Source organism: Pteropus alecto, unplaced genomic scaffold (assembly GCF_000325575.1).
Source record: "Pteropus alecto unplaced genomic scaffold, ASM32557v1 scaffold88, whole genome shotgun sequence".
Lineage (NCBI taxonomy): Eukaryota > Metazoa > Chordata > Mammalia > Chiroptera > Pteropodidae > Pteropus > Pteropus alecto.
The window spans coordinates 3,682,135-3,709,901 of NW_006494611.1; the positions used below are offsets into that span (position 1 = coordinate 3,682,135).

Genomic DNA, 27,767 nt, shown 5'->3' on the forward strand with positions numbered 1-27,767 from the left:
GTTTCAAGTCTTTAATCCATTTTGAGTTAATTTTGGTGTGTGGTGATAGACAACAGTCTAGGTTCATTCTTTTGCAGATAGCTTTCCAAATTTACCAGCATCATTTATTAAAGAGGCTTTTCTTTCTTCTATGTTTTTGGCTTCTTTGTCGAAAATTATTTACCCATATAAATATGGGTTATACATCTTCTCTAACATTCATTATTACTTGTCCTGTTGGTAACAGCCATTCTAACAGGTATGAGATGGTATCTCATTGTGGTTTGGATTTGCATTTCCCTAATAGCTAGCATAGTTGAGCATTTTTTCATATGTTTGTTGGCCATCTGTATGTCTTCTTGAGAGAAGTGTCTGTTCAGGTCTTCTGCCCATTTTTTAATTGGATTGTTTGGTTTTTGTTATTATTTAGTTGTGTGAGTTCTTTGTATATTTTGGATTTTAAGTCCTTATCGGAGGCGTTGCTTGCAAATGTATTTTCCCATTTGGATGGTCATCTCTGTCTTGTCGACAGTTTCTTTTGCTGTGCAGAAGATTTTTAGTTTGACAGTAGTTCCAATCCATGAACATGGAATATCTTTCCATTTCTTTGTATCTTCTTCTATTTCTTTTAATAGGGTCTTGTAGTTTTCATTATATAGGTCCTTCACATGTTTTGTTAAATTTATTCCTAGATATTTTATTGATTTTGTTGCAATTGTAAAAGGAATTATTTTTTCCACTTTTCCAGTCTTATATTCAGGTACTTAATCCATTTTGAGCTAATCTGGGTCTGTGGTGATAGACAACAGCCTAGTTTTATTCTTTTTGACAATTATTAGAGTATACGAACGCTATGGGTTTTGAACGTTGATTTTCCATCCAGAGACTTTACTGTATTTGCTTATTGTTTCTTTATTGTATGTTTTTAGTTCCTTTATTGAAAATTATTTGCCCATATAAATGGGGGTTTACTTCTGGACTTTCAATTCTGTTCCGCTGGTCCATGTGTCTGTTTTTCTGCTGATACCATGCCGTTTTAATTACTGTTGCTTTGTAGTATAATTTTAAGCTGGGCAGAGTAATATCTCCAGTCTTGTTCTTTTTTCTCTGTTTCCTATTCGGATGTCGTTTATATCTTTCTCTTGTCCGATTGCACTTGCTCAGACTGCCAATGTTATATTGAATAACAGTGGCAATAGTCAACACCCTTGCCTTGTTTATGATCTTAGAGGAAAGATTTTTAGATTTTCACCATTAAATATAATGTTGGTTGAGGGTTTGGTCCTTTGTGCTTCCATACAAATCTGAGGATTTTTTTGTTCTATTCTTTAAAAAATGCTGATGGGATTTTAATGGGGATTGTATTAAATCTGTATAATGCTTTAGGTAATAAGGTCACTTTAACTATGTTTATTCTTCCAGTCTATGAACGGGGAATATCTTTCCATTTCATTGTGTCTTCTTCAATTCCTTTGAATAGAGTCTTATGGTTTTCATTATATAGGTCCCTCACATGCTTCACTGGGTTTATTCTTAGGTATTTTATTTTTTTTGTTGCAATTGCAAAAGGAATTGTTTTTTTCTTTTTTCATTTATTTTTCTGACAATTCATTATTATAGAAATGCTGGTTTTTTTTTGTGCTATCTTTACCACGTTTTGGTATCAGAGTAATATTGGCCTCATAAAATGAGTTAGCAAGTACTGCCTCTTCTTCGATTCTTTGGAAAAGTTTTGAAGAATAAATAAATAAATCTTCTTTGAATGTTAGGTAGAATTCACTGATGAAGCCATTTGGTCCTGGACTTTTACTTTTTGGTAGGTTTTTGATGATAGTTTAAATTTCCATACTGATCGGTCTATTTAAGTTTTCCAGTTCTTTTTGATTCAGTCTAGGAAGATTGGATTTTTCTAAGAACTTATCCATTTCTTCTAGTTTGTCAAATTTGGCGTTATCTACTTTTTCATAGTATTCTTGTATGATCCTTTGTATTTCTGTGGTATCCGTCGCAACTTTTCTTTCATCCCTGATTTTATTTGTGTCCTTTCTCTTTTTTCTTTAGTGAGTCTAGCCAGGGATTTGTCAATTTTATTAATCTTCTCAAAGAACCAGCTCTTTGTTGCATTTATTTTTTCTATTGTCTTTTTGTTTTCAATTTCATTTAATTCCGCTCTAATTTTGGTTGTTTCTTTCCTTCTGCTGAATTGAGACTTCATTTGTTCTTTTTTTTCTAGTTTTTTAAGATGAAGTATCAGGTTGTTTATTTGGGCTCATTTTTGTGTTTCGAGACAGGCCCGTAACTATATGAACTTTCCTCTCATTAGTGCTTTTGACATGTCCCAAACTTTTGATATGTTTTACTATCATTGTTATTTGTTTCTATGTATCTCTTGATGTCTCTTTTTATTTCTTCTGACCTAGTCATTCTTCACCAGCATGTTGTTTAATGTCCATGTATTTGTGGGTTTTCCCACTTTCTTTTTACAGTTGATCTCCAGCTTCAAAGCATTATGATCAGAGAATATGATTGGTATGATTTCAATCCTCTTATACTTGAGGTCAGTTTTGTGTCCCAGCATTTCCTTGAGAATGTTCCATTTGCACTAGAGAAGAATGTATAAGCAGTTGTTTGGGGATGAAGACTCTGTAAATGTTGATTATGTCCAATTGGTCTAATTTGTCATTTAAGGATGTTATTTTCTTATTAATTTTCTGTTTGGATGATCTGTCCATTTCCAACAGTGGGGTATTTAGGTCTCTTACTATGATAGTGGTTTGGTCAGTTTCTCCCTTTAGTTCTGTTCATAATTGCTTTATATATTTCAAGACTCCTTGATTGGGAGCATAGATATTAATAAGTGTTATATTTTCTTAATGTATGATTCCCTTTATCATTATGAAGTGTCCCTCAGTGTCTTTACCTTTTTTATTTTGAAGTCTATTTCATCCAGTATTAGTGCCGCTACTCCCACTTTTTTCTGAGTGCCATTTGCTTGAAATATCATTTTCCACCCTTTCACTCTGAGTCTATATTTGTCTTTAGAACTGAGATGTATCTCATGGTTGGGTTTTGGTTTTTTGATCCAATCTGCAACTCTGTACCTTTTTATTGGTGATTTCAGTCCATTTATATGTAGGGTGATTATTGAAATATAAGGTTTTCTTAGAGCCATTTTATCTTTTGTTTTGTGGTAGCTTGGTTTTTCCATTGTTTCCTTGCCCTTGCATTTATCTCTGTTATTTTAATTTGGTTGAGTTTTGTGGATTTTCCCTATGGTTCTTGTTTTATGTTATGTACTTCGGTTCTGGATCTTTGGTGTGTAGTTACCGTTAAGAATATGTAAAGGATAGTTATATGTATACAGTAGTCCATTTTTTTTCTGTGTGTGCCTTATCTCCATTTCCCTTTGAGAATGTGGATCTTTGATTCTTCCCCTTTTCTGGTACTGTTGTCTCAAATTGTCCCTATGTATTCTGAACATTCATTTCTATCTCACCATAGCAATTCTCTTCTTATTAAGTTTATAATAACCTATTCTTAATAAGAGTTGCACTATTCTGCTTCTGTCTCCCTGCTAGTCATCTTACTCATACTCATGTTTGTTTGTTTGTTTCTTTCTGTCATATTGTTTCAGGTGGGCTGACCCCTTTCAGTATATCCTGTAATTCAGGCCTCATAGTGGAGAATTCCCTCAACTTTTGTATGTCTGTAAAAGTCTTTATTTCTTTTTCATATCTCAAGGAGAGCTTTGCTGGATACATTATTCTTGGCTGGTAACTCCTTTCATTTAATAGTTTGAATATTTGGTTCCACTCTCTTTTTGTATGTAAGGTTTGTGCTAAGAAATCTGAAGATAGACCGATGGGTTTCCTTAATAGGCTACTGTCTTCTTTTCCCAGGCTGCCTTAAGAATTCTTTCTTTGTCATTAATTTTTTTATAATTCTAATATAATGGGTCTCAGAGAAGGCCTTTTTGGTTGAGATAAGTGGGTATTCTGTTAGCTTCCTGGATTTGAAGCTCCAGCTCATTCCTTAGATTTGAGAAGTTCTCGTCAACTATTTGTCTGAACATGCTCTCTGATCCCTTCTCCTTGTATTCTCCTTCTGGTATACCCATTATTCCTTTGTCGCCTTTCCTGATGGTATCAGCTAGTTCTTGTATTTCTCTTTCATTATTTTTCATTCTTTGGTCTTTCTCTTCTTCCTTCTGAATTTCAAGATTTCTGTCTTCAGTATCATTGATTCTTTCCTCCATCTAGTCAGCTCTATATCCTAAGCTTGCTATTTCACTCTTCATCTCTTTTAGTGTGTTATTCATCTCCAGAAGTTCTATATAGTTCTTTTTTAGGGTTTCAATCTCCTTGCTAAAAAACTCATTTTGCTGGTCTAATTTTTTCTAATTCCTTCTAATTGTTGGTCTGAATTATTTTGCATCTCATTGAATTTTTTCAGAAGTGCAATCCTGAATTTTCTGTCATTTAAATTGCATATTTCTATGTCTTTAAGCATATTTTCTGGAGATTTTTCTCTTTCTTTTTAAGCTGCATTGTCACCCTGGTTGTTCATGGTATTTGATGGACAATTTCTCTGCCTGGACATTAATGGGAGTTTATTCTGCTTTGTTTTCTCAGAAAGAAATTTTATTACATAAAGGTCTTTCTTTAGTCTATTGATAAGGTGTTTTTCTTTTGGTTTCCAGTAGGTGGTGTCCAAGCCTCTTAGATCTCTGTTTTAAGTCTAATAATGCCTTTTTTCTCTCTAATAAATTAAATATTCAAGTCATAGTCGCTACCCTCGGTCCCAGCCCTTGTCAGTGGTACTGATAGTGGGTTTTTGTTTTGGTACCTTTTGCTCAAATTCCCCTGGGGATCCTCGATGCTAGATCTGGGAGGATATGGGGTGGAGGGAAGGTGCACTCTGGATTGGTGGATGGGGGTTGCTGCTAGTCTCTATGTCTCAGCCTCCTACTTTGCGATCATGGCTGCTAAGACACAGCTGTTGCCCCTTCACACTTAGTTCCCATTCTGCTTTCTGCACTGATCCCTGGCCTCTGCTCCGTGGAACTCGCTGAACCCTCAGGCAGGGCTGTTCTGGAAACTGGCAGCAATTTCTTCCTTCCTCCTCATCTTGCAGGGAGCTCCGGCTGCTGCATCTGGCAGCTTTTTTTTTCTCCCAATCTACTACTTCAAGACTACCATGATTCCGAACTCTGGAAGCTCTTATGCACAGATCACTCAGACATGCCTGTGTGCAGGTTGGGTGTTATTTGTTGAGTTTTAGATGTTCCTCCCTTATTGTTATTTCAAGGGAAGAGATCCATGCTTCTGACATCACTCCAGCACTTATATACATTGTTTTGCTGTCTCTTTTTTTCTTGATCAATCTCTCCAGAGCTTTGTCAGTTTTATTAGTCTTTCAAAGAACTAACTTTTGACATTGTTGATATTTTCGATTCACATTTGTTTCATATCTCATTAATTTCTCTTTATTATTTCTTCCTTTTACTTCATTTGGATCTATATTACTGTTTTGTTAGTTTCTTGATACAGATTTCAGTTCATTATGTTTCAGTCTTTTTTCTTTCCTGATATATAAGGCTATACGTTTTTTGCTAAGTTTTGCTTTATCTGCATTCATGAAGTTATATAGGTTGTGTTTTCATTATTGTTCAGTTCAAAATATTTTCTAAATTCTATTATGACTTCTGCCTTGACTCAAAGGTTATTAAGATAGCAATTTCATTTCTAAACATATGAGAATTTCCAGTTATATTTTTGTTATCGATTGCTAATTTAATTGCATGGTTATCAGAGAACATATTATAAATAAAATTTATTGAGATAAGCTTTCATGGTCCAATATCTGGTCAATTTTTGTAAATGTTGCAGATTTGAGAGGAATGTATATTTTGCAATTGTTGGGTACATTGTTTTATGTAAATCTGCTAAGTCAAATCTCATAATTCTTAATGCTTTTCTAAGAGAATAATTTCTTTCTGCCCTGAACTCTAACTATATTCCCTCTTCTATCTCCTTACTGACAAAGAAATATCAAGTTTTCCATAATTCTGATCCCTCTCTTCACGCCTCAAAATCACCATCTTGGGCTTCCAAACTTAAGTTTTCAAACAGTTGAGTAAGCGATTTAATAGCTGGTTAATGTTTGGCATACTATTTTAACCTTTCTCAGGCTCAATCTCTCATCTGGAAATAAAGATTATAGAAGTTACTAAGGACTAAAATATAATAAGTATAAAAATACTACTATTTTCATTATTAATAAATAAATAACCTACACAGGACTGGTACATAGCAGGCAACATAAAAGATAATTATTATACTGATTATCAGATGATTCCAGTATCTATTTTTTCTCAGGCTATAATTAACATACATTATATTCTTCTGGTGACAGTGAGATTTCATAGGCCCTCATAGCCATGTGACTTTGTCAAAGAGTATAATATATTCATTTGGGAAAAGACGAATGGTGTCACAAATACCACCAAATCACCATTTTGGACACTTTCGCCATATTTTGACAATATCTTTGCATCTTCACAGAATAACCCAATAAAGAGTAACATGGTCACTGAGATAGATGATAACCAGAAGAAAAATAAACTCTATTTCAAGACTACGTGAAATGAAAAAATAACACTTATTGGACATCTTCTGCATTCAGGCTCTGTACTAGAGGCTTTCGGATATGTTATCTCATTTAATGTCACAAAAACCCATTAAGATAGCCATTACTGTGTCTATTTTATAAATAGAGAAATTGAAGTTCAGATCAAAGGAACTTGCTCAAGTTCACATAGGGTAGAGATAATACATAGAGCAGGTATAAGAGCCATCAAATCTGCAACTAAATGTCTTCCAAAGGCCCAATCCAATATAAAAGGGAGTATAGTCAAACTCTTCTCTGGGTCTCTATTTGACTTCTGTCTCTTTCTCCACAATATTTCTCATTCCCACTCAAGTGTCCCATATCCATTATCAATACTAACATATTACTCGGAGGTACAGCTAACGCAATACTAATCTCAGTCTGTGGCTGGATTCCAGAGATAATGGGAGAAGGTTAGACACCAGTTACCTGCAGAGAATTTGCCATCTGCTCCACCAATCACAATGGCTTTTACTGCAGGGTTGGTTAAAGCTTTCTGCAGTCCCTTTTTTATTCCTTCGAGTACAGCCACACTAAAAGAAAAAAAATTATACTAAAATTAGTCAGAATTAAATTTCTACCATCTCAGAGATTTTTCCTTTTCTAAAAATAAAAATTTAAACACATACACAATGGGTCCAAACCCTAGATACTTATTATTAAGCTTTCACTAATTTGATCAATAAATATGTATCTACTGTGAATTAAGCACTGAGCTACTTAAATAAATAAATAAACTTTTTTAAAGGTAGTATTTTCCTGCACTCTGCTGTAACTTTGAACACTTAAAATTGGCACTGATTAATTTTTAAATATCATTATATATTTTCTAGGTACAGTGAAAGGAGTTTGTAACATCCTAGGGAGAACAAAATATGTCTAACAAAATATCACACTAAGATGAATGCTTTATAGACACAAAGAAAGTGATGTAGACGTTCAGAGGGGGGAAAATTACTTTCAATTTGTCATATTGGCAAACTATAAGAAAACTGAAATATTCTAAAAGAAACAGAGATGTGGCAGGGGCTCCAAGTTACCTCAAATATTCTTCCTTCCTACCTTCTTCACAGTATTAAACATCTGGTTTTTTCTTGGATACGTAGCTGCTCAAAATAAAGACTACATGTATTTCCCAGCCTGCTTTGCAGTAAGGTCAGCCCAAGACCTTAAGTTCTGGCCAATGGGATATAAGCAGATTTGGAATACGCAACTTTCGAGAAGAGTCCTTAAAGGACTGGGTATGCTTTTTTCTTTTTCTTTCCTCCTGGACGGAATGCAGATGTGATGGTTAGATTGGGAGCAGCCTCCATGGGCCAAGAGGTAGAACCATGTATTGAGGATGGCAGAGCAGAAGATAGATGGAATTGGGGTCCCTGATGATCGTGGAGCAGCCACACCATTTAGGACACTGCTATGAGAGAAATCAACTTTTTCTTGTTTAATCCACTATGATTTTGAGTTTTCTGTCATTGACAGCCAAACCTAATCCTAATTAATTTAGGGGTAAAGTCCAGGTCTGGGAAAGGCAGGGCATTTAGTAGATTTTGCCAAGTTTCAGCAGATGAGGGAGCCATTGATAGAGAAGATAGTTAAAGCCAAGATTAAATGAGTCTGCCAAAGGAAAAGAAAAGAGAGCTGAGAGTAGATCTTCTGAATACGCCTTCATTTAAGAAGTAGGAGAGGCTCAGCAGAGTGATTCAGCACCAATGTAGCCCAGTCAAAAAGGCTGAGAGGAGAATTTGCCAAGAAGCAGGGGATCGTTAAATGCCAAGGGATAGTGAAGAAGGAACACCTAGGAAAAGTGGTAAGGAACTGCTTATAGAAAAAATGATAGAACCAGTCTAATCAGTTTTGCCTTGGAATTCTGAGTATGCTGGGTAAAATGTCTGTTCTTTAGCATATAGAGTGAAAAAACATATTAATATGAAATGAAAAACAACAACAAACTTTTATAAAAGCGAGGTTGTTCAGACCAGCAACTATAAGTTAAAATTCATGGAATAAAGGAGACAATTGCCCTTTCACCTACTTTTCATCATTTAACCTAGATAAAATTAAACCAAACCTTTTGCCTTCGACTGGCTAATTAGAAGCCAACTATGTTAATGAAAAACAGATTCTGAACCATCCATAATACTGAAAAGTTCAAAAGACACATATTTCTTTCTGGGTAAATGATGGCTACAAAATTAGCCAAAATGAGCTTAATCAGTGCCACTAAGGAAACGAGGCTGGCTTTTCCCATTTCACTCAGCCCCTACTCTTTTATTTCTTATGTTGTTAATTTTGCCAAAATCAAACACAAGAAAAAAGGAAAAATGAAAACGGCTGTAATTATGTAGCTTTACTAGATTCAAGCCAAGCAAAAGCGACCACAGCCTGGTAGCAATGTCGAGGTCACAGAGATTAAGAAATTATTTTCTCCCCTTAATATTGTCAGGTTTGGAGAAATGGAGTCTGGAGTTAAGATAACAGTTCATGAGTGCTGACCAAAATTCTTTAGTTTCTGTGACTATAGGAGGTCTTTTGTGACAGTTTTTTTTTTTTTCAGTTAATGTCATAAAATCAAATTTGTGGCTTCTGACTAGCATTATTTATTTATTTATTTGTTTGTTTGTTTATTTTTAGGTGAGGCAACCCTTGGTTGACCTCACAGATTGCAAGGACCTTGTCAGCTTACAATCTCTTAGTTTTTTATTTTTATTATTTTACATCTACAGCACCTGGTCTTCCTAGGTGGTCTCCCATCCGAGTACCAACCAGGCCCGATCCTGCTTGGCTTCCGAGATCAGATGGGATCGGGCTTGTTCAGGGTAGCATGGCCGTAGACCAGCATTTTTTAAAAAAACAAAGAAATAGAAGAGAAACTAGAATATATCAAACTATAAAACTGAGGCAGGATAGGTAGCCTTGAGACGTCTCCTCCCCTCCAAAAAAAGCCTCTGGAATTCTTTTGTCCTTTTCCCAGCTTTAGTAAATCATAATATCATTATAACATCACCTTGTAAATACTATGGCTCCCATCATGTACCCAATGTCATGACAGTTCCAGAAACACCAAACGAGAAAGAAGGAGAAACCAAGCTCCCCAGCTACTGGAAGGAGATGAAGCCACATCAGTACCATGTCTCTGGGCCCTGCCCCCAAGAAAAACAAAAGCAAATAACCCAGACATCTTTGGCGTGACTTGCCCACGGGCTCTGAGTTTGTTGGCACTTCCTTCTTGAATGTGTACTTCCACTTTAATAAACCTTGTGCTTTCCTGCTTGATGCTGGTCTTGCCCTTGAATTTTTTCTCATGGCATAAGACAAGAACCTGGTCACTGGTGCTCCGGGCTGAGTCCTCTTTTAGACTTCCATCCTCATCCAGCTCTCCGGCATCATAACAAATAAGTTTTGTTTCATGAAACTTTGTTTTCAGTTATGTATTTGCGTGTGTGTGTGTCCTAGGTTGCTATGTAAAACATGGGATGTCAGACCATATGAATTACAGTAAAAAAAAGTGTCAAAGCCGTTGTTAGGAGGGAGGCCTAGTAATCAGGCATGTCCTATATTTTTAAAGAGGACTGGCGTTCATCTGCATTGAAGGAAATATGGCTGGCTAAACTAGCAAAGAAGGTTTTAAACTATTTGTTTGGGCCTCCAAACTATTCAAATAAGACTCTCTCAGTGAGCTAGAAAGAGATAATTTTCCACATAAAATTAGAAATAGAAATGGAAAATGGAAGAAAGTTCAAAGCAAAAACAAAACAAAACAAAACTGAGAACCTGTTAAACTGGAGGAACATGCTGGTATGTACACCTCTACTTAAAATAGAACTTCAGAAGCAGATAGAGAAAAGGGTAGGAAAGTATTTATTGCTAAATGAGGGAAATCTCGAGGAAGCTGAAATGAATCCTGAGCAGCAGGGCCTGTTGGCAGGGACTTGTAACAAGCCTCTGCTTAATAGAAATAATGATAGCTAACATCTATTAAATGCCAATTTATAATCTTCAGCATTTAAACTTCACAACAACTTTTATGAGGTAGAAACTAACACTTTCTCCTACTAGGTGAGTGGGGATGGATTGAATACTATAAACATTAAAACTAGTTATAAGAAAATCTCCCTAGTTATGGGTATTAGACTGGAATTTTTCCTCTCAAGTTCTTAACAGGCATGGTTTCCCACTACGGGCAGAGGTTGAGGCAGACAGTCTGAATATCTAATAATTCTAATTAGAATATAGACAAGTCCAAAATTGATATATAAGCATATTACTTATATTTTCTTCATCAAAACCAAAATAACGACTATCTTGCTTTTGTCTGAGAATGGCAAGTGAACATATCATCCTTGTGTGATTTTACTGCTGCAATTCTTCTGTATTATTAAATGCAATAATTCATATTATGGTATTAATACTGATAACATCGAATCTGATGACAGGATAAAAATTCAGTTAAAATGATCCGGTCTCGAGTAGCAGCAGCGCCGGCTTGCTGTGCGGAGGTTCTCCTAGCATGTTATTTCTCCAGCGGCAGCAGTTTTCACTACAGGGCCAGGACGAGTCCGGTTCGCGTTCGACCGCGGAGATCTTTCTCATCTCGCTCGCCTGTGGGAAATCGGACTGAAGCGACTGAGTCCGTGATAGAGAGAGAAAAGGAACAGTTCCGTGAACTCAAGGGGTGGCTTGAACTTCGAAACTACAGAAGAAAGTTCGAGGAACTACTATGAGCAATGAGGGAAACTTACAGACTGTGTGGTAATGAGAGATCCTGCAAGCAAAAGATCGAGAGGATTTGGTTTTGTAACTTTTTCATCCGTGGCTGAGGTCGATGCTGCCATGGCTGCAAGACCTCATTCGATTGATGGGACAGTGGTTGAACCAAAACATGCTGTTGCAAGAGAGAAATCTGGAAAGCCAGGGGCTCGACATAACTGTGAAGAAGCTGTTTGTTGGTGGGATTAAAGAAGATACTGAAGAACATCATTTTAAAGATTACTTTGAGGAATATGGAAAAATTGATACCATTGAGATTATTATTGATAGGCAGTCTGGAAAGAAAAGAGGCTTTGGATTTGTTACTTTTGATGACCATGATCCTGCGGATAAGATTGTGTTGCAGAAATACCATACGTACCATCAATGGTCATAATGCAGAAGTAAGAAAGGCTTTGTTTAGACAAGAGATGCAGGAAGTTCAAAGTTCTAGAAGTGTTAAGAGGAGGCAACTTCGGTTTTGGAGATTCTCACGGTGGCAGTGGAAATTTTGGACCAGGACGGGGAAGTAACTTTGGAGGAGGATCTGATGGCCATGGAAGCGGTCATGGATTTGGGGATGGCTATAATGGGTATGGAGGAGGATCTGGAGGTGGCAATTATGGAGGTAGCCCTGGTTATGGAGGAAGAAGAGGAGGATATAGTGGTGGAGGACCTGGATATGGCAACCAGGGTGGGGGCAACAGAGGCAGTTATGACAACTATGGAGGAGGAAATTTTAATGATTTTGGAAATTACAACCAGCAACCTTCTAACTGGACCAATGAAGAGTGAAAATTTTGGTGGTAGCAGGAACATGGGAGGATCATATGGTGGAGGAAACTATGGTCCTGGAGGATGTGGAAGAAGTGGGGGTTATGGAGGGAGAATCCAATATTGAGCTTCTTCCTATTTGCCATGGGCTTCACTGTATCAATAGGAGAGGATGAGAGCCCAGAGATAACAGAAAAGCTTCAGGTTATCGAAATAACAATGTTAAGGAAATTCTTATCTCAGTCATGCATAAGTATGCAGTGATATGACACCAGAGCAGATGCAGAAGACACCAGAGCAGATGCAGAGAGCCATTTTGTGAATGGACTGGATTATTTAATAACATTACTTTACTGTGGAGGAAGGATTGTAAAAAAAAAAAAAATGCCTTCGAGACAGTTTCTTAGCTTTTTAATTGTTTCTTTCTAGTGGTCTTGGTAAGAGCGTAGAAGCATTCCTTCTTTGATAATGTTAAATTTGTAAGTTTCAAGTGACATGTGAAACCTTTTGTAAGATTTTTCTCAAAGTTTTGAAAAGCTATTAGCCAGGATCATGGTGTAATAAGACATAACGTTTTCCTTTAAAAATTTAAGTGCATGTGTAGAGTTAAGTGCATGTGTAGAGTTAGGAGTTATGATTTAATAAAATAATTCTAAAGGGAAAAAAATTAGCAGGTCTCCTCATTTCAGCCTTTTTTTCCTTTTGCTGAGGTTTTTGTTTTTGTTTTTGTTTTTTTTTTTGCTTCAGCAGCATGTGATAAGAATTTTAACCAAAAGTCTTTCTCTATATACTTTATATATTCATTGTAAATTATAATTTCTGTTAATTTTACTCCCTGTGGATGAGTGGCTTATTTCTAGGCTGATAGATATACTTTTTTCAGAGCTATGAGAGAACTAAACCTATATAATAACTTCATTAATTTCCAAAAAAGCAGCATTAATTTCACTTTTAAAAGTAATGCTGTAAGTACACTGCACAAATCTGGGTTGGAGTTTAACAAGAAAGGTACTCCACAATGAATTAAACGAAGATAAAGTACACAGTATTTTTCAGAAAGTGCTTATTTAATAGGTTCATTCTGACAGATCTTCCACTGAAGCACTAAGACCTTGAAGTTCAGAACTGTTCAGGAGACTGAACTGCATTTTTAAGCCAGGACACAATTCTTCTTTACTCAATGCATTCTCATTAATGGGGACCTTTACTAGTTTTTAAAAATGTGAAGCCACATTATCGGATTCCTAAAGCCTTTAGTCACATACGTAGCAGTTAACTGGGTTCAAGGTTGGGAAGTGAAGGATCAAGGTCCAGCCAGCATTGCACTATGACATTTGGAATAGAAACTACACCTGAGAAGTCAAAGCCGCAAGCAAGCAGAAGGGCTCAGCGCCAAGCTGGCATAGGTAAACCTAGTTCGAGTCCAGAGTCCAGCTTCTCATCTTCGTAGCCATCTGTTTGCCTCTAGGCTGGCTGAAAAATTACTGCTGGGCTACCGCCCATAGGAACATAGACTATCAATGTTACCTATGGAAACATAACATAGGAACATAGGAACATAGACTATCAATGTTACCTATGGAAACATAACATCCAATAAGCTTTCTGCTTCTTGTGTAACCCCTGCTTGCACAATCGACCTGTGGGTTGACAGTAAAAAGAAGAAAAATAGACTTGTGTGTTCAAACAGGATGAAGAATGGGGTTTAGGGCTTAAAAACCCTGTACCTCTGCATTTCGGGGCTGCTTAATTTGGGGTCTGTGTACCCCTGGTAAACCCAGCTGGCTGAATAAAGAGTGTGTTCCCTATAACTTACTGATTTCTGGTGGCCTGTGTGTCTATCCGGGAGGCTGGCGGCTACAATGGGTTTCCTTCCCAGTGAAATGGGCATGAGAGTTCTCTGCGAAAATTAACCAAGTTGACCTACTTAAAAGGCCCTGGCATGCCTATAGTTCAATCTGAGGCAGTGTCTCTCCGTTTAAACCAGCGGGGGAGAACCAAAGCCTGGAGAGCAAGCAGGCGCGAAAGGCCCCTCTGTCTCCAGGCTGAAGGCGACCAAGTCCGTTACCTGATTGCATTGACCGGCGGGTTTCGGAGGCGAATCAGTGCCAAGTCGTCCCTCAGCTGCAGGTACTCTGCCATGTTTCCTCAGTCACCGCGGTCGCCTCAGCCCCAGCCTCTGCCTCGCGCCCCTGAGTGCTCCACTTTCCCCGGCAAGTTGGGCCTGCCCCATCACGTGGGACGCCCCCTCGGTCAATGCGTGCCCAGCGCCGCCTCCCGCCGCCCGGCCACGCGCGGCCACCCCCAGGCACCGACGCCGATCCTACGTTGCAGCCCTCCTCCTTTCCCCCGACCCCAGCCCCGCCCTCTGCAAACGCTCCTCGTCACTTTATTGGCTCCCCTCCTGCTCCCATCACAAAGTGCGTCAAGGAGAACGATGGTAAATGGGTGGAATTGCTAGGAAGTCGAAGTTTGCAACTCTCTGGGCCAGAGAGACGTGCTTCTCTGTTCAGATTCTGAGTTCACTAAATTGTGGAGCTGTTCTCATCACAGTTTTCATCTTCATGATCCACAACAGGGACAGATGTCTGATATCCTGACAATTAAGCGATATGACACAAACGTGGAACATAAAATGCATGCATCATGCATTTCGCCTAAGTGGGTATGCTACTAACATGAACCAAGTATTTACACAACAGTCACAACGCAACCTAGGGAAATCTACGAGTCTCTCGTCCGCCCGGTCCTCTTTTTTCTTCTTCTGCCATTCCTTAGGATTGTGATTGCTAATAGTTCATTCTTCCATGAATTGTGCACCTATTATCTGCCAGGCCCAGGTAGGAGACTAAAGATAAGCAAGGTCCAAACCCTTTCCTCTAAAAGTTCACGCTGGCCCCAGGTTTCTCTGGATGTGATCCACCTCTGCTGATCCGCCCAGTGATCAGAAGGCAGTCTGGAAGTTTCAGAGGACAAAAAAACAATGGAATGAGTTTGTTCACTGGTGTTTCATAAATTTTAACGATGATTAAGGACTATTGTCATAGATATTCTCTTACCTCTTGGAAATAACAGATTCCAGCTCCTGGGTCAGTACCAATTTCCTTGAAGCCCTGGAAACAAGCAGCAGTGAGAAGGGATGCATTCTGTCAATGACAGCCCTCACCTCTAATAGCCAGCTGATCACAAACAGGCCAGTGCCTCTGAGTGCCAACAATCAACAACAACCAGCTTCTTTAATGCCTCTGAAAATTTTGCCAGTCCCTGAACTCCACCTTGCCCAAAACCTTGATGTAAGTTCAACAGTTTGCTCTGCTTCAAGAGACTGCACATGACCAACACAGCTTTATGTTACTACAAGAAGCAGTAAATTCAGCTTTGTCTTCTTATTTCAGATATTGGTTTCTAGGGGAACAACTCCACCTTGGCATCCTAGCAACTTTGAAAGCCTCCACTAAGGCCATGTAGGCAAGCAAGGTTTAACAGCTCTGAATTGCCAGAAACTCCTCCTGGAGCAAGGGGAGATCAGGATGGCGTGGAGCCGTTTTTAGGCAGTCTCATCTTTATCTAGGAGGAATCAGACACAGGTCATTTCTCATCTATCTCCCTAGTTTCAGTTGCTTTGTACTCCCTCATTCCTCACCCTCACCCCTTAGGTATAGCTGCAAACTTCTGTAAAATTTAAAATTCAAGAGGGCATTCACTCTTAGATTTTTGCAAGTGCTAACTCTGCCCTGCTTCTCAACAACAGAGCAACACGTGGTTTCTGTCATCTGCCATTTAGCCCCTCCTGTTTGGTGTCATCACAGGGAGCTGATATCATGCTGATCTTTCTTTTGCTGTCTGTGTAAATGATACATTGTCTAAATCTATTTTGGGGATCCTATGGGCCAAATCTAAGTGTGGCAAGCCACTTTAGCAAATACCACCATGCTGCTTGCTGCTTGCAGACCAATTGACTGTTGCCAGTTGCTTGATGATGGTGATGAATTGTTATAGTCTTAAATTGTCTTTTCATTCAATTTGTCTCAATAAGTACTACTTAGCAGGATGCCATTCCTCTTTGCTAAGGCACTTCTACATCATTTGCACGTTATTGCTTTTGCATGTTAAATATGTCACTTTCATTGCTGTCATTGTAATACAATTTGTGAAAATAGATCGGTTGATCAGAAGTGGTTCATTAAAGCTAAAAAATTTAAAAGAATGGAAATATAGAAATTTGTGTGGTACAACAGGCAAATATGTACTCACAGTAAGAATAGAGATGGCTACCTAAACTTGACTTTCCCCGTATTGGTGATCTACTAGCCCTGGAACCTGGCCGGGGTGTTGTGTTGTGAAACTTGATTTGATAGTGGCATGACTTCCCTTATAAACCAATCAGGTTTTTCTGAAACAAACACAAAATATTGCTTTCCAGCTGGAGTGATAAACTTTCTCACATGTTCTCTTTCATGTCCTTTGCCCATGTACTTTGAGATACACCCAGAGGAGGATAGGGCCAAATGATTTTGTGGAGGAGAGGAGCTCCATGGACTGGAACCAACATGGACTGGTATAGAAGAAGGAACGTTGAGTCTGTTTGTTTAAAAATTTCAACCTGTCTTAATTAATACAGTGAAGAAATGAGCAGTGAGTACACTTTTCCACAGTGAAGTTGGCTGATGTTTGAGGAGAAAAGCTGCTCACATAAGTGTTGAAATAAAACACGAGATTTAAATAATTTTCTCACTATACTGATATCAGTAAATTACAATTTCTATAATTTCAAGCGGCTTGCTCAAATGTTGAGCCTTGGAGATACACACTTTCACATATGCACGTGTATATCCAGTATCTTAATAATGAAGATAAGCTAGCTATAAGGATTCCTACAGAAGGCCTAACTGTGGTAAAAATGACTCAGTCACTCTGATTAACTTCGCTGGTTGAAATAAGTCCTAAGACTTAACTCCCTGATGCTACTTTTGTTCTCAATTATTTCCTGGTTCTACTTTTGCTATACATTAAGTCTCCCTTTAATAGAGTGATTTTTTATCAAATATTTAAAGATGCTAAGAAGTCTGTCCTAAGCCTGCTCTTTTTAGGGCCTTTCTCAGGAAGCACCATTTATCATGCGATAAAGTTCTCTAATTCCTCACTATGTTGGTTGTTCGGGACACTCTTCATGTTTGTCAATGGCCCTTTGATTACCATCTATTCTCTGTATTCTGCACCTGTCATCAATCAAGTCACATTAGCAATTCTTTAACTCCTGTTTACTCTCATTTTTTTCCTATCAATAAAGACTTTTTTCCTTTTACTCTTTTCTTTAAAGGATAATTAACTTTTTATTAATATAGCTCTCTTACTATACAATTCACCCTAAAGTGTTCAATTCAGTAATTTTTAGTATAGTCACAAGGTTGTACGCCTTCACCACTCTCTAATTTCAGAACATTTTAATCACCCCGAAAAGAAACCCTCTACTTACCATTTCCCTTTCTCCTTATCCACTAGCAACTGCTGATCTACTCTAATAGAGACACTAATCTATCTCCATGGATTTGCCTATTCTGGACATTTCATATAAATGGAATCATATAATATGTGGCCCTTTGTGTCTGATTTCTTTCATTTAGCATAATGTTTTCAAGATTCATGCATGTTGTAGCATATATCAGTATTTCATTCCTTTTTATAACTGAAGAACAGTTCATTGTATATATATACCACATTTTGTTTATTCAGCAGTTGATGGTTATTTGGGCTGTTTCCACTTTAGGGCCATTTTGCATAATGCTGCTATGAACATTTTGTGTACATATTTTTGCGTAACCATTCTAAAAGTAGAATTGCTTGCTCATATGGTAACTCTGCTTAACTTTCTGAGAAACTGCCAAACTGTTTGTCGTACTATCCATACGGCAATATATGAGGTTTCCAGTTTCTTCACATCCTTGCCAATATTTCTGTCTATTTTAAAAATTATTATTAGGCTAGTTGTTCTTAAATATGATTTATGTTCTATCTTTTTCATTAAGCATGGTCTTCTCCCTTTGTGAGTGAATACACATTTAGAATCTGTCTGGCTTATGAAAAGCACTAAGTAAGAATAATCATATTATTAGCCATTATTCGTCTTATGGTCCTTTAAGATGAATCAAATTGAATTATGTCTTTCCTCTAGAATTATATTTTCATCTGCTTTGAATAGCAAACAGGATGCAAACTAATATACTATGCATTGCTAAGGTCAAAGTAAAACAAGTTAGCATAACTCAACTTCCATTAATAGAATCATCATATTCTAGCATCTGTTATATATTTCCAGATTTTCCCATCAAAGTGCCTTGAGTTTAAGCCTGGAGATTATGCTGATATGATTATAGTTTTGAGGAATCCAAAGGACAAGGAAAGGGGCCAGAAGACTGAAGATGGGCAAATATTTTGATTTTTAAATAGACAAAGAGATGTTAAAAGATGTTGTAGACTGGTGAATTTTAAATCAATACCTTACAAAATTTTGGAATAATTCATTAAGGAGATGGTTCATGAAAAGGCAGTTGTGATCATTAAAGATATATTGTGTTCACTAAGAACAAGAGATGCCAAATTAATTTTATTGCAGTTTTTGAGAAGATTGGAAGATACACTGGAAGTTAAAAGAAATGTATTAAGATTCCTGGAGGGATTTAACAAGGTTAGATAATGGAATCCTTGTGAATGTGATGTAGGCTATTAGATAACTATGTTTTATGAGTAAATATTTAACTAACGAATCATATTTTTTAGCAGTTTTGTGTACTAGGTACTGCTAATGCAGTGTGAGCAAAAACAAACACAGTACCTGCCTTCGTGTCTCTTGCTCTGTAGAATTATGGGACAGTAGATCTTAACTGAGAGAGGGGGAAGGAGAAGAATGCATTTTGAAAATGTACACATCTGGCACTCACTCTGGGATACTCTGATTCTGGGTGAATTAAGAAGTTTAAAAAAACTCCAGGGAATTTTAGTGCACATCCTTGGTTAAGAAACTCTCATGAGGGAAGCTTTTTGTAGTTCACTGCACTGTTCTTGACTAGATTCTGCCTTGAACTATATTATTTTTCAAATTGAGCAACTAATAATGTTAGAAGGATTTCATATATATAATATAATCAATCACATTATAATGAAATTATACGAGAGAAATCGTCGAGGAATTTTCCTGCTGCTTTATACTTTATCCACGGATTGATACAGTTAAATTCTAGATGAGTCTGTGTCAATGAGAACTAAAATATAGAGCTGGCTTTGTAAATGGCATCAGTACTATTCACGAATATTCTCGTTTTCTCCCCTTCTTACCATAGTAGGTTGTACTTCCCTTCCCATTTGAAGTGAGGTCATTTGATATTGCTGTGGCCAATAAAATGTGAACAAACATGGTAGAGCTTCACTCAGTTCTTTTTCCCTTTGGGTTGGCTACTGGCATCATTCAAGACAGTAGTTGTTCAATCAGCCTGGGTTCCTGAGTGACTACAATGAGCAGAGCCCTCTGCGGACCCAGAGTAAGAAGTTAATCCAATTTGTTTTAAGACATTTAGGTTTGGGGTTGTTTATTTACTGCAGTATTACCATGCCTATCCTAACTGATACAGAATTCTAGGGTGAGTTTATGACAGCATAACATTTAATGGTGACTAATGTAAAACCCTATACTATATAAGTTGAAAAGATAAAAATTGTAAAGACTAGAGTGTCCAATCCAGAACTAATGTATATATTTCTCTTTTCTAGGTTGAGCATCACCTTTGAATTATTGAATGTTGTCCATCCCCTCTGAGAGTGTGCACAGCATGTAGATGTGTAGATGAACTGCTACGGCCATTTGCCACCTTAAGGGAAGCTGGCCACAAGTTGAAGCAAATGCTACTGAAGGCAGAGCAAAGAGAGAAATAAATGTGCTCTTGGATGATATCATTGAGGTACTAGAGTAACCAACCCTGATGCCTATCGTAACAGTACAGTTACAGAAGTCAATATATCTCCTTATTGTTTAAGCCGGTTTGTATCGCATTTTGTGGAAGATGAAAAAATGCACTAACCTACCCTTCGAGGAAGGACTCCTTGTGCAGCTCTGCAGGGTGTGATTAACAGGCAGTCTCAACTGTCAGCTTCTTCAGATTCCACCTCAGACGTAGAGAGCCACTTCGCTAGAGATCACACCCTTCCAGACTCTTTCTAGTACAAAGGGCTGGCCATTTCAGCCTGACACAGGATACTCTGAGGGCAAATACTCACTCTAGAGCTCCCTCTCAGGTTGGCTAATGATTCCTTGGACTTGAACAGCAATTCAAATTTTTCCTCTGACCAAATCTGCTTCCTGTCCATTCCTAATAAGAAAAAATCTTTCCATGTCCATAGCAGTGTCTACTTCCAAAAAACCCACTCTGTGACAAGTTTTCTGTAACATCAGGCAAAAGCATCCTAATTGAGATTCAGCGGGATAGTTTGAACTTGGTCTTGTCTAGAGGAAGGAAAAAGCCCTCATGATCTCTCTCATTTTTCAACTTTGTAGTGTGTAAATTTTCAAGCATACACAAAAAATAGAAAGAATATAATGAAACCTGATATATCCAGCTTCAGCAATATCAATATATGACCAATCTTGATCACCTGAACTCTCCCTTATTATTTTAAAATAGTCTCAGATATTTATTACATTATTTCATTCATAAATCCACAATGCACTGAAATGCAGTGCAATGTCTTTTGTATTCTCCTCTCAATCCAACTTGCATTTTCTTCCTAACCCAATTCCTGTCTATAGTGTCATCTTTTCTGCCTCTTCCCACAACCACAGCTTTCAAAAGAGAACTTATTTTAATAAGAGAAAAGGTCAGCAGTGGTAAGAGATAGAAAGGCCCAGAAATAATCCTGGAATCCATCCATTCTTTCACTTATTCAACAGGCATTTTTAGACCTGTCATCTCTCAGAGCCTTGGGATACTCAGTTGTTATCCATATAGGTGGTTGTTCAGACAGGTGGATGTCCAGATTGGTTGGTCAAAAAAACTAACAAGAAAGAGAAAGGGATGGACTGAGAGGAGGAAGGGAGGAATGACCAAAGGAAGTCAGTCATCTAGTGATCACAGTAAGAAATGTCATGCATTTTTTCCACTAGATAGAACAATATTAAGGTTTACTAAAGGAAAGACCTTCAAGAGGAAATTTAGGCTCAGCAGTGAAGTGATTTAAGTTCATATGGCAAGTTAATAGCAGAACTTGGCATAAAACCCAAACGATCTAACTCTAAGACCTGCACGTATTGTGATTATTTGAAACTCTTTAAAACTATGGTTCAAATTATTTAAAATTTTATGAAAACATCATATTTTGGATTTATTTTTATCAAATTATGGTATATTGGTAGCAAAGGGGGAAAATGCATCCATTGAATGAAGGAACTAGATGTATCTATGACAACATTAACATTGAATTACTTTTCCATTAAAAGGCCTGCCTCCTTCATCAAATAGAACTTTCCTCAAAGGCAAGGATTATCTTATACATCTTTGTATCCCTAACACCTGGCCTAGTGTGCCTAATACCTGAAGGAATAAATGAATAAATAGAATTAGGAGAATTAAACTCTAAAACTGACTGCCACTGGCTAACTTTGTGACTTTTCGCAGAAAAGTTACATTCATTAAGAATATCATTGACCTTTTTTTAATGATAGAGTTGGAAGAAACCTTAAATTTCATCTATGCCAACTATATTATTCTATGGGTCTATAGGATTGCCTGATGATTTGGAACATAGAGTCATTACCAACATGTCAGTAATAATACTTATGCTAACTTTGTCATATTCCCAAAACAAAAGTTGCATATTTAAGAGAAATTGCATCCAATAGAGAAGTCTAAATAAAATTGTGTCATTGGCAGTATACTGGCAGAGTTTTTATGTTTACCTTCAGGAACTGCTTAGATCAGTTACTTATTCCTGTCTTGAGAATGAAAACTGAAGGTAGAGTTCTTTGGATCTGATACTTAACTCCTTGTTTCTGGGTAAATATAAAAAGTTTGCCAGGGGAAAGGGGACAACTGTGTTTGAAATGAATCCGGGAGTGACCAGACCGGCTCTCTCAAATTGTTAACGTAAAAATAAAAGGCCTTTCGAAGTGAGAGACAATAAGTATTTATTTGAGATTAAGAAAATAATAGCTATTCAGGAATCACTGATTCAGGCAGAAACCCAAATAGTGTTCTGATTAGAAGACAAAGGCAAAAGGTATTTATGAGAAAGGGAAGGGGAACAATTACATCAAAAGAAGGAAGGTATTTCTATACATTCTTTTCTGCAATATATTTGCAGAAAAGCAAATATATTGATGCCATTTTAAAAACGTTGTTTTAAAATTTCAATTCAGTAGTCATAATACCTGCTTTCCTGCTATATTTGCAAACAGTTCTTTGGGACACAGTGTTGCTTCAGGTCCAGTCCAAAAGTTATTTTGCCCTATTTTAACATTCTAAAGGTTTGAGGCCTAAGATGTGCAAGGCAGTTCCTCTGGGATGGCAGCTCCTGCTCCGTTTTAAAGTGGCTCTGTTTATATTATTTTTAACAAAATGATTATCAGAACTGTATGGCATCTGCTAAGTTACATTGCTCTTGTCTCTTCTGGACTGGGATTTTCTTAGTCCTTTTTCACTTGAGAATGAAGGTAAATCTGCTTTTACCTTATCAATATCTTGAGACAGATTTGGGGAATAGAGGTTGGTAGTGTTTTGAGATTCCACTTCTGGTCCAAATCCTGTCACTAGTTGTATGACTTTTAGTCAGTTGCTTTTCTGGATCCAATTTACCTTACTTGTACCATCAAGAGGTTAACTAAATGATTATCTGTAACGTTCTTTCCAGTTCTAACATTCTGTGAATTTTTCTGTTCTAAAGATAAATTCTCAGCTGAGCTGGTCTCCTTTTTGACCTGGGTTAATGTTTTCTTTCCAATATTTATTAAGTATCTCCATGTTTTTGATGGCAGGGCCTGGGTTTTATTCAGATTTCCCTCAGTATCTAGCACAATCACCAAGCAAATAGTTTCAAGTAGGGTTGAAGTTAGTTCCTATTGATTCCATCTTTGCTGGAAGACCTCATAGTTCAGAGGGGAAAGATGCCGAGCATCATTAATTAACCACTTAATTAAAAGCTGAGGATCCAAAAGATAACGGGAAAATTGGTGCCAGCCTTCCTTACCACTTACATGTTCCAACAGGGAACAAGAGATGGCTTTTAACAGTTAACCCTCGTTGAGCACTTCCATGGTGCCATTGCCATGTATTACATCTCAAGTAATGCACACATCAACCTTATGATCTGGGTACTAGTATTATCTGTGTCCTGGAGAAAACAGGCACAAAGAGGTTAAGTAACTTGCCTAGGTAACACCGTTACACGTTGAGAGACCAACTGGAAACTAGCAGCATATCGCAGAGCCCGCATTCTACTAAGCAGAGGAATCGGTAACAGAAAAATCACAACAACAATCTTGTGATTTCTCCCAGGGGCCTGACAAGTTTGGAGACAAATGACTAGTTCAAGGTGCAGAAGGAGCAGACAGAAGTGACAGCAGAAAGGTAGGCTGCAAAAACTGGCAAAGAAGTTTCAAAAACAAAAGATGCATCCCTCCAGGCTGGCTTACACAGCTGGAGGTCAGGAAAACAGGCGGAAAAGAACCGGGTAAACAAGATCTGCATAGGGCCTGGATACCCCGAGAACCGAAAAACAGGTCGGAAATGATATAAACAGAAGAGATGGGGGCTTGGCGGGATTGCGGGACCGGGTGGCATCCGCCCGGACGTGACGCACGGGAAGCCCCGCCCTAGAGGCGGTGCCCGGTTGTGGAGGGCGTCGCGATGGGCGGGGCCGAGCGTCTCTGGTCCTCCTGGAACGTTGGAGCTTGGACAGGTAACCTGCGGGCTGAACCTGGACCCGGAAAAGGGTGGAAGTTGGGATTGGTGGTCCAGTTTTCTCCGGGCCCCGAGCTCCGGCGGGGAGAGTTGGATCTCGCATTAGAGGGTGACTGGGGGAAAGGCTCCTCGGCGTAGGACTTCCTGGGGAAATAGGGATACGAGGAACTTTGGGAACGGGGTCGTGAGGGCCGAGGTCGTCGAGGAAAGACAGACAAGCTGAGTCTTCTAGGAATCGGTCATGGCTGGGAGTCATGGGCTTCAGAGCACTGGCGCTCGGGGCTGGAGGGATGGAGTCTGTGAACTGAGATGAGCTGACCTAGAGTTCATTTCTCCCTTATCTTGACCTCTACCCCTGTTCTGCTAGTAGGGGACAGAGACTTCATCTTTTCATCTCTTCATGCTGAACAGTGCTTTGCCACTTTATGGCTCAGCGGAGAGAACGTCTCCTGAATTTCAGTAACTCTACCTCTGAATGTAGGAGTGACTCCAGCTTAGTTGGCTGACCAATGGTTTATAAGGATGCCGTTGCAGTAGAGATCCAGGACGTTGTTTTGTGATTATTGAAATTTAGAAATGTGCCTTCATATTTTTCTCTGGTATGCGTAGTGAGGATAAGGCGATTAATTTAGCCTCTTTCTGGTTCTTTTACTTTTTGGGGGGGAAGAATTTCAGGTGAATGACACCTGGCAAGGAGTTGGCCATCAAACGATAAGTTGCATTTGTAAAACTGAGCTTCTGATAGCACTGAGTTACTAATTAGTGTTTTAAGTGCTTTCTTTTAATAAATATGAACTTACTTTACTTTTTCTTAATGTTTTCTTTTTTATATTGGGGCACTTCATACATTTGAGATGTAAATGAGAACTACTTAATAACAAAGATGAAAATAGTAATTTATAAAAATCCAATCAGAGGTTTCACCTGCTGTGTTCACATAAGGTTAACTTCTTCCAAACAGCTGTAAGAAGTCTTCAAAAGAATAGATCTCCGAAGATTAAATTGTTTCCTTTGTATTTATTTAGGTGTCTTAAATGTGCTGGAAAGTGTGCACAGACGTAAAGAACAAGTGGTATACCCAGATTGGTTTTAGTTGTCAGGCTGTGTAATGGGATCTGGGCATGAATCACTCACTGTCTAGTGCAGCCCCATGAGGTGGTAGTGTGTATGGGCTCTGTGTTATCTGATGAGAGAGTTGACCCTCAGAAGTTCTAGAATCTTATCATTAACCTGAATTTATCTCTTTTTTGTTTTTTACAAAGAAGAAGCTAGTAAGCATTTTATAGATTAAAAAAATCTAAGATAGTCTTAAAAATCAGTTGGAAAAAAACAAAAAATAGATACGTCAATACATATTGCAGTCATTTAAATTTAAAAAGTTTGTCTGCCTTTCAAACTTGTTTTCCAGTGTCTGGAAAGTGTTGGTATCCAAATCATCCCCATCTTTATATACTGTTATTATGGTGTCACCTTTACAATACATATAGATATGGTACAAAGTAAGATTTTGCGATCCTCTATATTAATATTAATATCTTACTTAAAAGTAAAGTTTAATTTCATTACCTCAATCTGCAAGTCAATGTCATGTCCACAATTTGTACATCTAAAATGTCTATATTCACAATAATAACTATTAAAACTATTATTCATAATAAATTGGTATCCAAGTGGTAACTTAGGTGTGAGCATTGACATTCTTGAGGTTTTCAGTTTTGCAGAACACTGATGTCTATGGACTCTAACATGGACTTCATTTAAAGAAATCCACGGACCATTAATGGACAAAAACATGAATCAATTTGTATTGTGGCATTCAAATCCTAGCACTTTGGGAAAGGTAAGTTGTTGACTGTGTTTTATGTTAGGTGAGAAATAGAATAGTCCTGGATTGGTCTAGGAAATTGTAGGATTGTGATTGAAAAATACAGGCTGAATCTCTAAATATGTTTTAATCAGGACCTTCTAAAGAAAGATTTTTTGTGTATTTATGAGGCAGTTGTTACTATTTCTCTGTAAAATTGATCAGAAATTAAGGAGATTGACAAAATATGTTATTCCTGGAATATTACTGTCTTTCTTTTTCTAAGAGATCTCTTTTCAACACTTTAGAGTCTGGCAGACTATAACTATAGATACCCTATAGGAATGGGATCTCAGATAGTCATTTAAATCATCTCACATCCAACTTTGGCTCTGTAATAGTATATGTCCCAAATCTTCTGGCCAACTTTATTTTGTGCTTTAGGCTAAAGCAAGAAAAGAGGCCAAAAATGTTTTTGTTTCTTTATCTTATCCTTTTAGCCTTATTAATGCTATATTCTTTTGTCTTCTTTGTTCTTCTTTTAAAAAATCTTAGATGATTCTTTCTCTAGGCCTTTTATCTTTCTATCCTAGGGAGTAAAGTTTCTCTCTTTCTCTGTTTTACCTTTCTTAGCTTAGGAGTTTGTTAATTTTTAAAACCTTAACTTCTCACGTTGTGATAATGTTTTGCACCTTTTAATCACTAAGCATTAATATTGTGTTTTTCCTGGTCTCCTTTGTAGATACACTGGCTTCTTGTTCAGAATTTGTTCAATTCTAAAATCAGACAGTACCTCTAAGAATTCATCTTTTGGATATATTGGCACTTGCACATAAAAATTTGTATAGAAAGATATTCATCACCATATTATTTGAAATGTAAAAAAACTAGAAATAACCTAAACATCTCTCAACCGAGGTCTGGTTAAAAAATGCCTTCATACAGTGTAGTACTTTGCAGCTCTTAGAAAGTATTAAATAGATCCATAGGTGGAGAAAGGAAAAATTCTCTGAGATACGTTGTTAACTGAGAAAAACAATGTAGAACTGTATGTATAGTATGTTTCATTTGTGTTTTTAAAAGTATACATTTATATATACACATGCAAAATTTCTTCAATTCTATATAATATACTATTCTATTTTATCTATCCATATGTATATGTACTATTGACGGAGGTACCTCTGGGGAATGAGACTACGGTCTAGAGTAGAAAGAAGCCTCACATTTTTCTGTATATTCTTTCTGTTGGATTGAATTTTTTACTGTGAACATGGTTTTATTTTTAAATTACTAAGAAACAAATAGCAAGGCTTTAGTCTAATTTTATAATTATGGGAGCATACCACTATTCCTTATGACATTTTTTCTTTGTATTCATAAGGAATGTGTTTTTACAAGTGAGGTTTTTTCAAAGCTGCATGGAAGATTTGGTGGTATTATAATAGGTTTTTAACCTTAATATTAGAATAGTACTTTTAATAAGGATTTGTGATAAACTAAGTGCTTAGTGCTGCTGTATTTAATACTCATGTGCAAATTATAGTGTTACTGACTTCACCAGGTGATAAGGATATTACTTTTTTTTGCAAGCTAGGTTTGTATTACATCGGCAGGGTTCTTATGAGCCTCTCAGTATTGCTAAATGGAATGGGTTTTGTTTTGTTTGAATTGCTATTTGGGACTCTGCTCTTTTAACAAATCTTAGTTATTATTTCACTTTGTTCTTAATGTTTAGAACTGCCTTAAGGCATGTCAAAGAATGACTTGTTCCCTCTGTTTGTAAAATCAGTAAACCAGAAAGATCATTTAGGTATATAAGGATAATCTCATTCTTTACTGAGGATATTACT

At 37.5% G+C, this 27,767-nt stretch overlaps 2 protein-coding genes and 2 pseudogenes across 4 annotated transcripts in view; 2 read left to right on the top strand and 2 right to left on the bottom strand.

The window, feature by feature from the left end:
* EHHADH (enoyl-CoA hydratase and 3-hydroxyacyl CoA dehydrogenase) overlaps nucleotides 1-14,341 on the bottom strand; it is a 45,061-nt gene extending 30,720 nt beyond the window's left edge. The window contains exons 1-2 of the mRNA XM_006925799.1: nucleotides 14,237-14,341; nucleotides 7,078-7,181 (exon numbers count right to left, since the gene is read on the bottom strand). Coding sequence (XP_006925861.1) covers nucleotides 7,078-7,181; nucleotides 14,237-14,310 — 178 coding nt within the window. The 5' untranslated portion in view covers nucleotides 14,311-14,341. The remainder of the gene's footprint in view (nucleotides 1-7,077; nucleotides 7,182-14,236) is intronic.
* On the bottom strand, nucleotides 9,363-9,481 carry LOC112474259 (annotated as a pseudogene).
* LOC107196689 lies at nucleotides 11,100-12,412 on the top strand (annotated as a pseudogene).
* Nucleotides 14,342-24,027: 9,686 nt separating the features above from the next.
* Nucleotides 24,028-27,767, top strand: part of MAP3K13 (mitogen-activated protein kinase kinase kinase 13) — a 131,531-nt gene continuing 127,791 nt past the window's right edge. For all 3 annotated transcript variants that reach the window (XR_439377.2, XR_003044275.1, XM_015599944.2), the window contains exons 1-2: nucleotides 24,028-24,108; nucleotides 25,824-25,950. The gene's annotated coding sequence lies outside the window, so the exon portion shown is untranslated. The remainder of the gene's footprint in view (nucleotides 24,109-25,823; nucleotides 25,951-27,767) is intronic.